Below are 13,320 nucleotides of genomic sequence, written 5' to 3'. Positions count from 1 at the left end.
GACGGCGCGCCGCGAGTGTCGTGCGCAACATGGCGGCGCCCAGGGAGGCTGAGGACGCCGGCGGCCGGTGAGAAGCTCCGGTCGCCGGTGAGAAGCTTCGTGCGGCCCGAGTGCGCAGCGTGCGGTCCCTCCGCTCGGTGTTCCCCGCGCTCAGATCTCGCGCGGTCGTTCTCCCAGGCCCCCGCACGATGTGGAGGAGCTGCCTCCGGCTGCGGGGCGGGGGTCGCCACCTCCTGAACTGCCCCCGGGGTGGCCTCACCGCCTCCACGGGGCTGGGGCCAAAACCCCCGGCCCACGCCCGGGCCTACGCGCCCCCAGCAGGTGAGGGAGGCCAGGGCGGAGCAGGCTGAGGAGTTGGCCGTACAGGGTCACAGGTCGGAAGGGAAGCCCCGGCAAGGGCAGGGACCGCCCCAGGGCGCACGCGCGTCGTTTTCTTTAGCACGTGTGGCTTTTTTCTCTTCTGTTAGGAAAGCAGAAGTCATCCTTGTTTTCAGGCGGGGAAATTCGGGTTCTGGGTCGGGATTGCCCCAATGGAGAAGAGCAAACTCTGAGAGGTTTGCGGGGTAAAGGCCGGTCTGCCGGGCTGCTTTCTGTGTCCCCGCGACCCGGCACCGAAGGGACCTGGAGCCCGGGCTTTCAGTCTTCCATCCCGGCCGCTGTCTCCGCAGCTGTCCTGACCCTTCCTCCTACTGCCTTCCCACGACCCCTGCCATCTGCTAAGGAGTTAACACCCCGTGCCTCTTCCTCCCCTTCCGACTCAGATGAGGCTTAGGAGAAGGTAGTGGCTCTTTCGTTGCTTCTGGGGAGAGGTTTTAGGGGTAAGAGTGGGAGTGACTCCGTTGAGTGAAGATAGTAAAGCTCTCCTTCCAGTCACTCAGTATTGATGTGCTGAGGGCGGGAGGCACCGTTGTCTTCAAGAGAGACGTAGCCTCTACCTAGGTGATGTTCAGTGTCGAGTGCAGAAGGTTATAACACCCTGGTTAAACAATAGCCTATATCCTGTGTGAGGAAGGTACAAAGAAGCACCTATTCCCATCTTGGGGGTTTTGAGGGTCTGGAAAGGGTCTTGGGTGAAAGGACATTTAAGCTGAGTCTTGACAGACGAGAAGGAGCTCGGTGTAGAGGAGCAGGGAGGGTGGAACGCGGGCGGCTGGAACACGTCCAGAGGTGGCAGCGGGTGAGGGAGCTCGCTGTGACACTGCCTGCTTTAGGAAATCTAGAGCTCCACAGGCAGCTTGGCATCGTGGCAGAAGCACATAACTGGGGTCTGATGCTGCTGAACCAGGAGCTGTGTGATCTTAGGCATGTGACTGCTTCGTTTAGACATCATTTTCGTCTGTGAGTTGAAGGGCTAGGTTGTCTCTGAGCGCCCTTCTGTTCCATAATTTTATACAAATAGGGAAGAGGAATGGATGTAGCAGGGAGCAGAGAACTCACCTGTCAGGGTCCAGGTGAAGGGCCTGGAGGTGATCCGTGAAGAGCCAGTAAAGGGGAAGAAGGAAGGGCATCTGTGACCGTGTGATTTATGATAAGAGATGTACACGTTTGGTCATTTTCTTGTACTGGCATACATCTCCTAAAACCCTTGTAGCTTACTAAGTAATGAGAGCTATGGGAGAATCTTTTGTTAAAATAGTCGGTCTTCTGTCCTAAAAGAGCTCCAGAGTGATAAAGGTGAAAGGAGGGTCTTATTACTCATAACAAGCCCCTTTCAACCACACCTGAGTGTATGTTAACAAGGTGACTTTTTCCTTAGGGAAAGCCCCTAAGGATGGCTGCTGATTGCCAGGGGAACCAAACACACTTGATTAGAGGGTTGGAAGTTTCAGCCCCACCCTCTGACCTCTGGGAAAGGGAGAGGGACTGGAGATTGAATGGAGGTTGATCACTAATTACCTGTGATTTAATCATGCCGGTGTAATGAAGCCTCCATAAAACCCCTGAACTATGGGGTTTGGAGAGCTTCAAGGTTGGGGAACACGTGGAGATGCAGGGAGGGTGCCCAGAGAGAGCATGGAAACTCGGCACCCTTTCCTCCATACCTTGCCCCACGCATCTCCTCCATTTGCCTGTCCCCGAGTTGTATCCTTTTGTAGTAAACTGGTACTCTAGTAAGCAAACTGTTCTCCTAAGTTCCGTCAACTGCTCTAGCAAGCTATCGTGCAGGACATAACTCTTGTAAGACTGAGTCCTTAATCTATGGGATCCTGCGCTGTCTCCAGGCGGGTAGTGTCAGAATTGAGTCAATTGTAGGACACTCAGCTGGTGTCTCAGAGTTGATCAGTGGTATCCGATCGGTAGGGATCCCTAACCCTAACCGCCCCCCCTCCACGTTTGGAGCATAGTATCTGTGTGAGTGTGTAAAGGAAAACGGGAGCGTTGTTTTTCCTTTACAGCACCCCAGGGAGGCAGCACACGAGCGAAGGGGACACGTTCAGGAATTCCCTTAAGTTTCCTCAATCAGAGGGTTCATCCAGTTGGTGGGTGCCACTTGCCGTCATGGTGGCACTGACCTGCCCCTGTCCCGTTCTACTGCAGACTTGCTAGCTTCGGCTCTTGGTAGGTAGTCAAACGTGGAGGAAGATAAGAGTGGGTGAAAGAGTGCCGAGCAGTGGGACGGAGCGTCTCGCACCGACCTGAGCGCTCTGCTTTTCCGACCTGAGCGTCTGTGCGTCTTTGGAGGAGTGGAAGGTTAAACCCAAGTGGTGGCTTCTCCGTGAAGACTTGGAGAGGCAAGTAGATTGAACTTGGCTCCTTAGGGACAGCTGTGCCATTGAAGGTTGTCGGAAGGCAAGGAGGGGGTTAGGAGAGGGTCACCGGGCTGTGTGGCGTCCAGCCCCGTACCAGCTGTTGGAGCCGTCAGCCGCTTAGAGGGGAAGGTGTTCGGAGAGGCTGCCTGTCCAGCTGAGGACGACACCGGTGAGGGCAAGGCTGGGGGTCTCCTCTGTTTACAAGTTGTCTGTCGCCTGCACAAGTGGTTTAGCTTCTCAGTCTCTGCCCCGTCTTCGGAGGCTGCTTGTGCTGGGTTGAGGCAGATGCTGTAGATAAGGAGGCCGGCCTGCCACCTGTTTTTGTTAATAAAGGTTTATTGGAACCCAGCCCTGCTCATTCACTGACATGCATCTAGGGCTGCTTTTACCACAGTGCAGAGTTGGCTGGCTGCACCAGAGACTGGATGGCCTGCAAAGCCTGAAATACTTTATTTGGCTCTTGGCAGAAGTGTGCCAGCCCCTGCTCTGGATGCTAGAACAATTTGGAAAAGAGGTGCGTTGAAGGATTTTTTGACAGCTTTATTGAGATGTGATGCACTTACATTTCACTCACTGAAAGTGTGCAACTCAGTGGTTTTCAGTATACCCAAAGGGGTTGTGCAGCCATCGATTCTAGAACATTCTTATCACCCCAAAGAACCCCTGTACCCGTTAGCTACCGCTCTCCGAGTACCCCCTCAGTGCCTCCAGGCCTAGACAGCCACTGCTTTATTCTCTGTGTCTGTAGATTTCCCTAGTTTGGATATTTCATATAAATGGAATGTGGTTTTTTTGACTGGCTTTTTTTCATTCAGCATGTTTTCAAGGTTTATCCCAGGGGTGACATGTGTCAGTACTCCATTCTCTTTCACAGCTGATAACATTCCGTTGTAGGGACACACCATGTCTTATTTATGCAGTCATCCATTGGTGAACGTTTGGGTGGTTTCCATCTTTTGGTGTTCTGAATGCCTCTGTAAACACTTGAGTACAGGTTTTTGTGTGGGCATATGTTTTCCTTTCTCACAGGCAGGTAGGTATCTAAGAGTAGAACTGCTGGATCAAATGGTACCTAACTTTCTGAGAAACTGCCACCCTGCTTTCCAAGGTGGCATTTCCACCAGCAATGTATGAAGGTCCCAGTTTCTCAACCTCCTTCCCAACATCTGTCTTTTTGGTCATAGCCATCCTAGTGGGTGTGAAGTGGTGTGTCGGGGCTTTGCTTTGCATTCCCCTGATGATGAATGATGTCAAACATCTTTTCGTGTGCTTTTTGGACACTTGTACATTTTCTTTGGAGAAATGTCTATTCAGATCCTTTGACCATTTCTTAGTTGGGTTGTCTTTTTATTATTGAATTGCAAAAGTTCTTTATATAGCTGGCCCAAAGAATTCTGAAACTTGAAAACGCTCTGTCACAGCCGCCCCAGGATTATGGGTAGAGGGACCCCGAGTCAGAATCTAACTTTAAGGCTTAAGGCCCGCCAGGTGGCACTGTTTAGAAAGAGAAAGGTATTGAGGCAGCTCTGGGAAGGCACGTCCGCTGTTCCTGGTGCACCGTGGTGGTTGCAGTTCTGAGGCTTCGAGTCTTTCCAAAGGAAAGGCCAGCCCGGAAATTAAGGCTGGTAGAAGGATCACTCACTGGTCTGTGAAGCCTGGGACAGGAGGAGGAGTGTCCGGGGAAGTGACACAGAAAATCGCCTGTTTCTTTCTACGTATTGAAGCAGCCTCGCAGGAGAAAGGGAGCCAGTGGACATTGATTTCCAGTTCCGCACTCTTCACAGGAGCAGCTCGTTAATGTTCTCCGCTCATATAGCCTGGTTTCTTGTGGCAGCTTTTAAAATTCAATGCTTTTTCACATACCCATTTCTTTGTATCTACATAGTCCTTAAAATTGTCACTTAAAAGGCACCAAGTGTGGTTTTGCCACAGAAACAGACGTTCTGTAAAGGGAGTGATTCATACTCAAAATAGACCTGTTCTGTGTGATCCTACAAGACTAGCCTGTCTCCTGCCTGTAAGGATGGGGTTTCCATTGCTGGTAGCTCGCCCTCTGTCACTGAGGATATGGGTGCTTCACAGGCTCCTAATCTCATGACTTGTCTTATGAGACCCAAGACCTTGGAGGGTCCAGGGAGAAAACCTCCATCTTTTGACATTGTTGGGGAGCATGGATCCCGCCAAGTGAATTTTCCAGATCCTGGTCTCGTTGCCTGTGTGAACCCCCTACTTGGCTCCCCCACCCTCCTCGCTGGGACCTGCCGGCCTCCTCCCCAGATGTGGGCCTCTGCAGCCATCGTGGGCACACACACACACACACACACACAGACACACACACACACACTCACACTCTGAAAGCCATCAGCACGGTTGGGCCTGCCCTGCTCTTCTGCAGCTCTCAGGTGCCATCTGGCTGCTTGGAGGTCTTCCTTTGGCCCAGAGGAGATAAGTCTTCTTGGGTTTAGTGTCCGTCTACCCACGAGACAGTACATGCCTCGAGGGCAGGGTTGCTTTGAGTCCTGCCCTGGAAGGGGGTTAGTCATCACCAAGTTTGCTCCAAGACTGGAGTTTGCCCTCCCCTCAGCGCAGCCCTGAACCCACCTGGCCGGCATCTCTGATCAGCACAGAGGTGGAATTGGCCAGGACAGAGGAGGGGGGCAGAGGTAAGAAGACCCCCTCATGGGAGACATCGCTGTCCCGGCAGCTTTGGGAGGTTCAGCTTGTGCCGTCAGTCTCTGCTCTGTACTTTCTTTGACCGCCAGGTCTCTTGGGCCCATTCCCCATGGCCGTGTGGGGCGTGTGGCAGAATGCTCTCTGCCACATCCCTGGGGGGGGTCCCTCCCCCAGGGATGAGTCAGCCTTCAGATCCCCCCACCCCCCACTTCCTGCCTGGTCTGGCTTTGGACTTGCTGCCCAGCCAGGCGCTGGAGAACATGCTGGACATCGTCTGGGCACCCCGACCGAGGCCTCCAGACAGATGCAGGGGCCTCCAGTCTCGTGTCGGCGGGGCTGCTGCCCCTAGCCTCTTACTCAGAAGCCACTGATCCATGTGGAGTGGGGAGACCCTTGGGTGCTGTGTGGAAGTCGGGGTGGTCAGTCAGAATCAGTGGTGGTACAGGCTCCTTCTGAGTCTCCACAGCATTTTAAACTGCGCTTTTGAAAAATCTTCCCAGCAGAAAGGAAGAGGTTCTATCAGAATGTCAGCATCTCACAGGGTGAAGGTGAGTGTCTGGAATTTTCGCTGCCTCTTTTGTTTCTGTGAATGGGTGGAAACACTTTTCACCTCCAGCCAGCTCCTCGGTAAGCTTGACCTTGGCGCTCTCGTCGGGTGTGTTTCTGTAAGCCACCCACCCCCCAGAAGGATCTCGGGGCGTCTTTGCACCGAATCAAGTAGCTAAATATAGGGGTGGTCACTCGATTCTGCTTATTAGCCCCTGAGAGGTTTTCACCTGTTCTTTCAAGCTGGCTTTGAGATCAATCTGGACCACAGGAAGCTGAGGACTCCCCAAGCCAAGCTCTTCACCGTCCCCAGCGAGGCCCTGGCCGTCGCTGTGGCCACTGAGTGGGACTCCCAGCAGGACACCATCAAGACATACACCATGCACCTGGTAATAGGTCACAGCCCGTGCCCGAGGCTGCCATGGGCTTCGTGGGGCACCGGGCAGAATTAGGGATCATCTCCCGATTTCGATAAGGCCCTGGGGGCTGTGGGCACCCACCCCACCCCCACCCCCAGGGCCTGGTTCCTCCCTGGGTCTCGGGACACAATCCTTCCCTGGCTGCCAGCTCTCTTATTTCCCTCTGGGGCAGCCGTTCCTTTGTTTTGTCAGCTCTGAGGGTCTGTGATGGTCTGGGTCATGTGCTGGTCATGGACATGCTGGTCATGCTTGCTGTCCATCTCCTCAGCAGCACGTAGCCAGCCTGGCCTCAGCTCAGTTCGCACTCAGCAGGGTTGGTGGCGGTGCAGACCCTCCCTGAGAAGCTGGCCTCCCTGAGGCCCTAGAGGAGCAGCTGGGGAGAGGCCCACTTGGTCACCTTGGGCAACTTGCCGCCCCTTGGGCAAGGTCCCCACCCTGAAAAGTGGGTGGTGGTCAGGATGGGACCAGACGATGCGTCGAGAGTCTGTGCTTCCCGGCACATGGACCCAGGCCCCAGGCAGGCTTCTCAGCCTCTCTGCCCGCGTGCCAGCTCCCCTGGAGTGTCCAGGGAACAGGGGACACGGGCTGCAGACGGAGCCTTCGGGTAGCTCAGCAGCCTGTGGGCCGCAAGGCAGATCTGGAAAAACCGTCCTGCCCCTGGGTTGGCTGGCTTGTCCCCTGCTTTCTGAGGCATCGGGGAGTTGGCGGGTGAGCTTCTCAGCCGGATCCAGGAATGCCTCCATGTTGCCTTCGCTGGACCTGATCTCCCTGGGCCTGGCTTCCCACGTCTCTGTAACGGTTACAGTGATAGTACCTCCTGGAAAGGGTTGTGGTGAGGATTGAATTAAACACTGCAGAGCCTGGTAGTACAGAGACTGAGACCTTGGGGGAGTTCATTGTTCCTGGGGCCTGGGCAGTGTCCTCGGGGCTGGCTGTGCTGACGGGCTTTCTCTCTGCCTTTGATCCAGACCACACTGTGCAACACGTCTCTAGACAACCCGACCCAGCGAGACAAGAACCAGCTCATCTGGGCAGCCGTAAAGTTCCTGGACACTGACACCGTCTGGTAATGGACGTGCGGGCAGCCTCCCCGGGGCCTGAGCGAGTCCCTCAGGCTGTTTGCCTGGAGCCTTCTCAGTGGAGGAGAGGGCAGGCCCTTACCTCCTCAGCACTCAGCTGCTCTGCAGACCCCAGGCGGGAGGGCACGGGCTGCCCCAGCGTCGGGCCGGCCCTCTCCCACAGCCAGCAGCTGTCCCCTGGCCTGGGGCGGGATAGGCTAGTGGCCTCTGCAGCTCTCTCAGGCTCCAGGACCCAGGGGGTCATGTCCGGCCACCGCACGTTCTCACGTAGGTCGCCTGCTTCTCACTTGTCCGCTGGGTCACGGATGGCCCGACCTTGGCATCCAGCGGCCAGCCTCCTCGTCTGTATCCTCCCTGCGCCTGGGTTCTCTCGCGGGTGGGTCGGGGATGTTGACAGGAAGTGGAAGGAATAACCGAGCATCCCCACGTCTGCCGCCTGAATGCTCCGACACCCGGGTACCTCCAGGATGGCATGTGAAATCGGCACTGGGGCGAGGGGACAGAGGTGTCCCTGCAGAGGCCGCTGGTACTGCTGGTGGAAAGTCCGTGCTGTTTGCGTTAGGGACCGTTTGGTTACAGGGAAGAGTACCCTTCCAGCCCAGCTCAGAGAAGGGGGTTTTCTTGGAGACCATCCCAGTACTGAGAGCAGTTGCGGGTGGGAGCCCCCTCTGCCCTGGGGGCCACTCCTCTCCCCTGGGCAGCCGCCTCCCCGCACCTTCGTGACCTCCCTGCCATTTCTGCTCGCACCGGCCTGGCCTCCCCGGCACCCCCAGGCTTCCATCCCAGGAGGCCTTGCAGCTCAGCTCCCCTCAGCTGACCTCATCTCTGTCTCTTGGTCAGAACAGTGGTGTGGCCTGGCATCGGTGGTGCCGGGCAGGGCCGCTGGCGGCCGCATCTGTGGCTGGGAGGCACGTGGGCAGACAGGCAGCTGGCCCGTGGCCGGGGCGCCGCCTCTTGGGAGGGGCTGGCAGGCAGGATGAGTGACCGAGCTTCTGGCGCAGCATCCTGGGACCAAGGGGGTGTGGGTCTGGGGACAGTGTTAGTGTTGAGGGCAGCACCAGGACAGCACTGCAAGCAGTGACCTGTCGATAACTGGGGGTGTTCGGGACGGTGGGTCTCAAAGTCAAACTTACGCAGAACCCCTGGAGGGCTTGTGAAGCTGCAGGCTGCTGGTCTCCACCCCCAGAGGGTGGGGCCTGAGGATGCGCATTTCCAGCAAGGTCCAGGGTGAGCCCTGGGCCACACTTTTGAGAACCACTGCTTTGGGGGAAAGGCGTGGGGGCGGGGGTAGGGGGTGGAGAGGTCTGCTGTTGCGTTTTGTGTATCTGTGTCTGTCGCTGGATGAAAGAATTGTACTTTTTTATTAATGGAGGTGCTTTTGCACTGAATTAGCTGCAGGGTGGAAGAACCAGAGACGCTGGTGGAGCTGCAGAGGAACGAGTGGGACCCAGTCATAGGCTGGGCCGAGAGGAGGTGAGCCGCTCAGCGCTGGGCAGGCCAGGGTCCAGGCCATGCTGGACAGCCGAGGCCCTGAGCTGGTCAGCGTTCTGAGTTCAGAGCACCCAGGGGACTCAGGACAGGGCCACCTTGGGGGAAAATGCTGTTCAGTGCTTCTTCCCCCATTGGCTGTGTGACCTTGGGCTAGTGACTTGATCTCTCTGAGCTCCCTTGTCTGTGAGTGAGGCTCATAATCCCTCCCTTCCCAGGGTGTTGGGAGGTGTACGCGAAGTGGTGCACCCTGCTTGGCACACACTGAATGCTCGCATTGGCAGATACCGCCCTGCTCGTTGTCACAGTTGCTGTGCAGTCATATACACAATCACAAAGCAGTGTGTGTGATCCTCACACATGGAGAAAAGTCTGGACAGGTGAACCTGTGGGTGGGAGGTTTCCAGGGATTGATGATGCCCAGTGCTTTTTCTTGGCAGGAAGACTCTTGTGCAGAATTGAACAGGCCATTGATATGGCACAGTTGATTCAGTTTCATTTCATTCCCAGGGGATTCGCAAAGGGCTCTGACCCTGTGCTCCCTTGACCACAGTATTTTGTAAGTGTGCGTACATGGAGTGGTTTTGGCATAGCGTTTTTTATCTGTACACATTTCCTGAGCACCCACGATGTGTCGGCATCCTTGGGTTTTGTAGTAAGAGGCATAGCCAGTGTGTTGAAGGATCAGATAAAACCGAACGGCTAGATGGCACGTGAGAACTGCAAAGATGCGATGCCATTTTGGAGTGCAGTGAAATGGAGCAGTAGTTTGGTGCCTGCAGGCCTTTGCTGTGGTACAGAATTGTCAGCTTTTTGTGGCAGTTGAAATTTCTCACCCGTAGCAGATTACAGGAAAACGTGGCCGCTTCCTGTGTTCCATTTGTACTATTGGAAATTTCGGAAAGACTGTTTCTATACCAATAGGAAAAATCAGTGATATGTGAGAGGAAATTACAAAAATTGCTTTTATTCCATTGTTTTTTCCTGCATTTTATGTAGTTAAGATTGTTCTTGAAAACGTGTCGTTCTTGAAGCTAGCTCGTGTCCCAGACTAAAAACAGTGCCTTGTGTATGGTAGAGGCTTAATAAATGTGTGAAAAAATGATTGCCTGATACAGGACATACACAACTATTGTAAAGAAAACAATATTTAAAAGAAGTCTTTTATGGCTCATATGTGAGGACTTTTCTGCAAAGGTTTGAAACGCAGGCAGCCCATAGTTCTGATGGACGTTCAGGCCAATGAATTCGAATTTCAGGAGCTATAAGTGACCCCCTGCTTCCTGACTTGCCAACTCTGCCTCCATCCAGAGCTGTTTCTTGCCCTCTGCTCTTGGTGACAGAAGGTTACTAGGTCAGGAGGCCACTGACTGCAGCGGCAGGTGCTGTCCGTATTCCCAGCTGGCCCCTGAAGGGGCACACGTGTGCTCAGCAGGCTGGGGCTCTGCTTCTGGGCAGAAGCTGGGCTGCACAGCAGGACGGACAGACATGCAGCCTCTTCCTTTTAGATACGGCGTGAAGATCGGCTCCTCCACCAGCATCGTGGGGCCCAGCATCCCAGCCCGGACTCGGGAGGTGCTGGTCAGCCACCTGGCCTCTTACAACACGTGGGCCCTACAAGGTGCGTGGTGCTTCCTGTCGGCCAGGGAGGATGGGCTGGGGGTGGAGGGCTGTCATGCTAACCTGTCCCCTGGTCCACGGGCCAGCAGGTTCACACCCTCTCTGGGGGACGTGGCTCTCCCCTTGTCAGGAGTCTCCATTCAGGTCTCCCTGGCCTGGCTCGGATCACGGGGTGGAGTGCTCGCTCTGACGGGCCGGGGCCCGCCCCAGGCAGGAGCAGAGCAGGGATCCCCGAGGGAGAGCAGAGCGCCCCTTGAGAAGTGTGGCGAAGGCTCTGTCCCCCGCCTGGCGACTGCCCCGTGTGGGACGGGGGCCCCGGGTCCTGACCTGGCTGTGTCCCTGCAGGGATTGAGTTTGTGGTGAGCCAGCTCAAGTCCATGGTGCTGACCTTGGGCCTGATCGACTTGCACCTGACGGTGGAGCAGGCTGTGCTGCTGTCGCGCCTGGAGGAGGCCTTCCAGGTGAGGCGCAGCCCCAAGGCAGACTCCCCGAAGGGCACCCCGCCGTGTACACGCGGAGCCCGGACGCTAAGGCCCGTAGAGGTGTCGTCGCATCACAACGGTAGCAAACCACGGCTGTGCTGCTCAGCCCTCCCTCACCGCCTCGCCGCCTCTTCTCAGCACCGTGTCGGGCGAGGGCTCTTGTTTCCCATCTTGCACAGGAGGAATCCGAGGCGCGGGCGACCCCTGAGATGATGCCAGAGGCGGGTCTCGGAGCCCCCCTCTGCGGGTGGAGGTTCAGGCCGGTTCGGGCACAGCTGCAGGCTGGGCCCCTCAAGATAAGCAGGGGCCGCGTGGGTGCTTCTAGAAGGAGGCTGAGCCTGCACACCCGGACGTGCGCACGGCGGGCCCTCGGGGCTGCTGCTTGTGCGCGTTTGGTTCAGGGGGCTCAGAATCGATAAGGCTTTGCTGCACTGCCGTTTGCGTCTTTTAACTCAGAATGATGGTGCTCTCGGCAGTGCCCTTGTCACTTCTCCAGCCTCAGAAGGTTAACTGCTGTTACAACTTGGCTCCTAGCGTGCTGAAAACCTTTTTGTAATGACAGCATTTTCCAAGTTCGTCTAGTCACCCGCTCAGGAAAATGCCAGGGGATAAAACTGCTTCTGTGTTGTGAGAGGCCGGCTACTCTCTGGTGTGAGAAAGGGTTGGATGGGAAGAGGGCGATCTGGGCCTGGAGGCGGCAGCCAGGAAGCCTGGTTTCCAGTCCGGGCTCTACTTTTGGCTGTGGGGTCCGAGCGGGGCCATCGTTCCCTGAACCTCACATTCCACCCACCGCAAAACAGTTCTCTCAGAGTATAAAACGCCCTTCAGATGTTCTGGGCCACCTGAAATGCAGGTAGATCTCGAGTTCCTGGGTGGGGGGCCCACGCCTCTGGGCCCCTGGCCAGGGAGGGGCCCACAGGGTGGGCTGGAGTCGCACTGACAGCCATGCTCAGGACAGGGCTCCTCCTGGAGAGAGTGTCTGCAGCCCTGCCCAGTATAGACATGCCGGCCTCTGCTGCCCCGGCCTCCCCCAGGAGCCCGGCTGCAGCGACCGTGTGGCCCTGGCTGGTTTATTCATCCCCCCCACACCAGGGCACTTACAGCCCTGCCCAGTGAGGCAGCTCATGGAGGGTGACACTTTGCAGACTGCCTCACGTCAGCCTCCCCGTGGGAAGGTCAGGCCTCTGGGGGAGATGCACGTGTGGCCGTACCCATGAGCACAGTGCCTGCTCTGCCTGCCCCCCCCCCACCGTGTTTTCTTACCTGTCGCTCCCCCTGCGTGTCTCTCATGTTCGAGCGGGATCAGAGCCTACTCTCCTCAGCTATGGGACGTCGTGGCTCTGGCCAGTCACCCAGTGGCCTGTCCCGTCCTCCCCTCAGATCCAGAAGTGGGGCAACGTCGAGTGGGCCCACGACTACGAGCTGCAGGACCTGCGGGCGCGCACGGCCGCCGGCGCCCTCTTTGTGCACCTCTGCTCCGAGAGCTCGGCCGTCAAGCACAAGCTGCTGCAGGGGTGAGGCCGGGCCCCAGGCCGCGCGGCTGGTGGAGGCCAGCTTGCGCCGAGGCAGGGGGCGTGGGTACGAGTGATTATATTGAGCGATTCTTTGCCTCGAAGCTCGTGGAGCCTCCACTCATTGTTCCGGTCACCTCTGGGTCCCCGAGGCCACCCTGCCTACCCACAGGGCACGTGCTGCTGGGCCGGACCCTTCCACCGGGGAGCTCTCAGTGGCCCTTAGCCCCAAGGCTTTTGTTTTCCAGTTTTTAATCAAACAGTCTATTAAAACTGAGTCCCTCTTGGTCCGAGCCATCTGTTTCTGCTTGTTTGTTCCTACTGTTTTAGCAAAAATGATTTACTCTTAAAAATAGAAAGTAGGGTTTCCCTGGTGGCACAGTGGTTACGAATCCGCCTGCCAATGCAGGGGACATGGGTTCGAGCCCTGGTCCGGGAAGATCCCACATGCCACGGAGCAGCTAAGCCCGTGCGCCACAAGTACTGAGCCCACGTGCCACAACTACTGAGCCCTCGTGCCTAGAGCCCATGCTCCGCAACAGGAGAAGCCACGGCAATGAGAAGCCCATGCCCCGCAACGAAGAGTAGCCCCTGCTCGCCGCAACTAGAGAAAGCCCGCGCACAGCAACAAAGACCTAACACAGCCAAAAATAAATATAAATAAAATTTAAAATATATATTTAAAAAAATAGAAAGTAAACGGTGTTTGTTGTTTCTGGGATAAAAGCCTGGGCAAGGCCACCTGATGTGCA

At 56.4% G+C, this 13,320-nt stretch overlaps 1 protein-coding gene across 3 annotated transcripts; it reads left to right on the top strand.

Annotated features, from left to right (window-relative positions):
* The first annotated feature begins 9 nt into the window (after positions 1-9).
* On the top strand, positions 10-12,861 carry ATPAF2 (ATP synthase mitochondrial F1 complex assembly factor 2). 3 transcript variants are annotated; one of them, XM_032617282.1, is made up of 8 exons: positions 10-321; positions 5,927-5,971; positions 6,213-6,358; positions 7,357-7,454; positions 8,860-8,940; positions 10,464-10,576; positions 10,921-11,036; positions 12,438-12,861. In XM_032617282.1, exons 1-8 carry the CDS (start codon positions 189-191, stop codon positions 12,573-12,575), a joined length of 870 nt encoding a protein of 289 aa, XP_032473173.1. In that variant the 5' UTR covers positions 10-188; the 3' UTR covers positions 12,576-12,861. The 3 variants fall into 3 exon arrangements, with proteins under 3 accessions (XP_032473173.1, XP_032473172.1, XP_032473174.1); XM_032617281.1 differs by having other exon boundaries at positions 5,924-5,971; XM_032617283.1 differs by lacking the exon at positions 5,927-5,971.
* The last annotated feature ends 459 nt before the right edge of the window (positions 12,862-13,320 follow it).

Source organism: Phocoena sinus, chromosome 20, assembly GCF_008692025.1.
Source record: "Phocoena sinus isolate mPhoSin1 chromosome 20, mPhoSin1.pri, whole genome shotgun sequence".
Classification (NCBI taxonomy): Eukaryota; Metazoa; Chordata; class Mammalia; order Artiodactyla; family Phocoenidae; genus Phocoena; species Phocoena sinus.
Note: the sequence above shows the minus strand (reverse complement) of the source record. Positions and strands in the feature narration are given on the sequence as shown.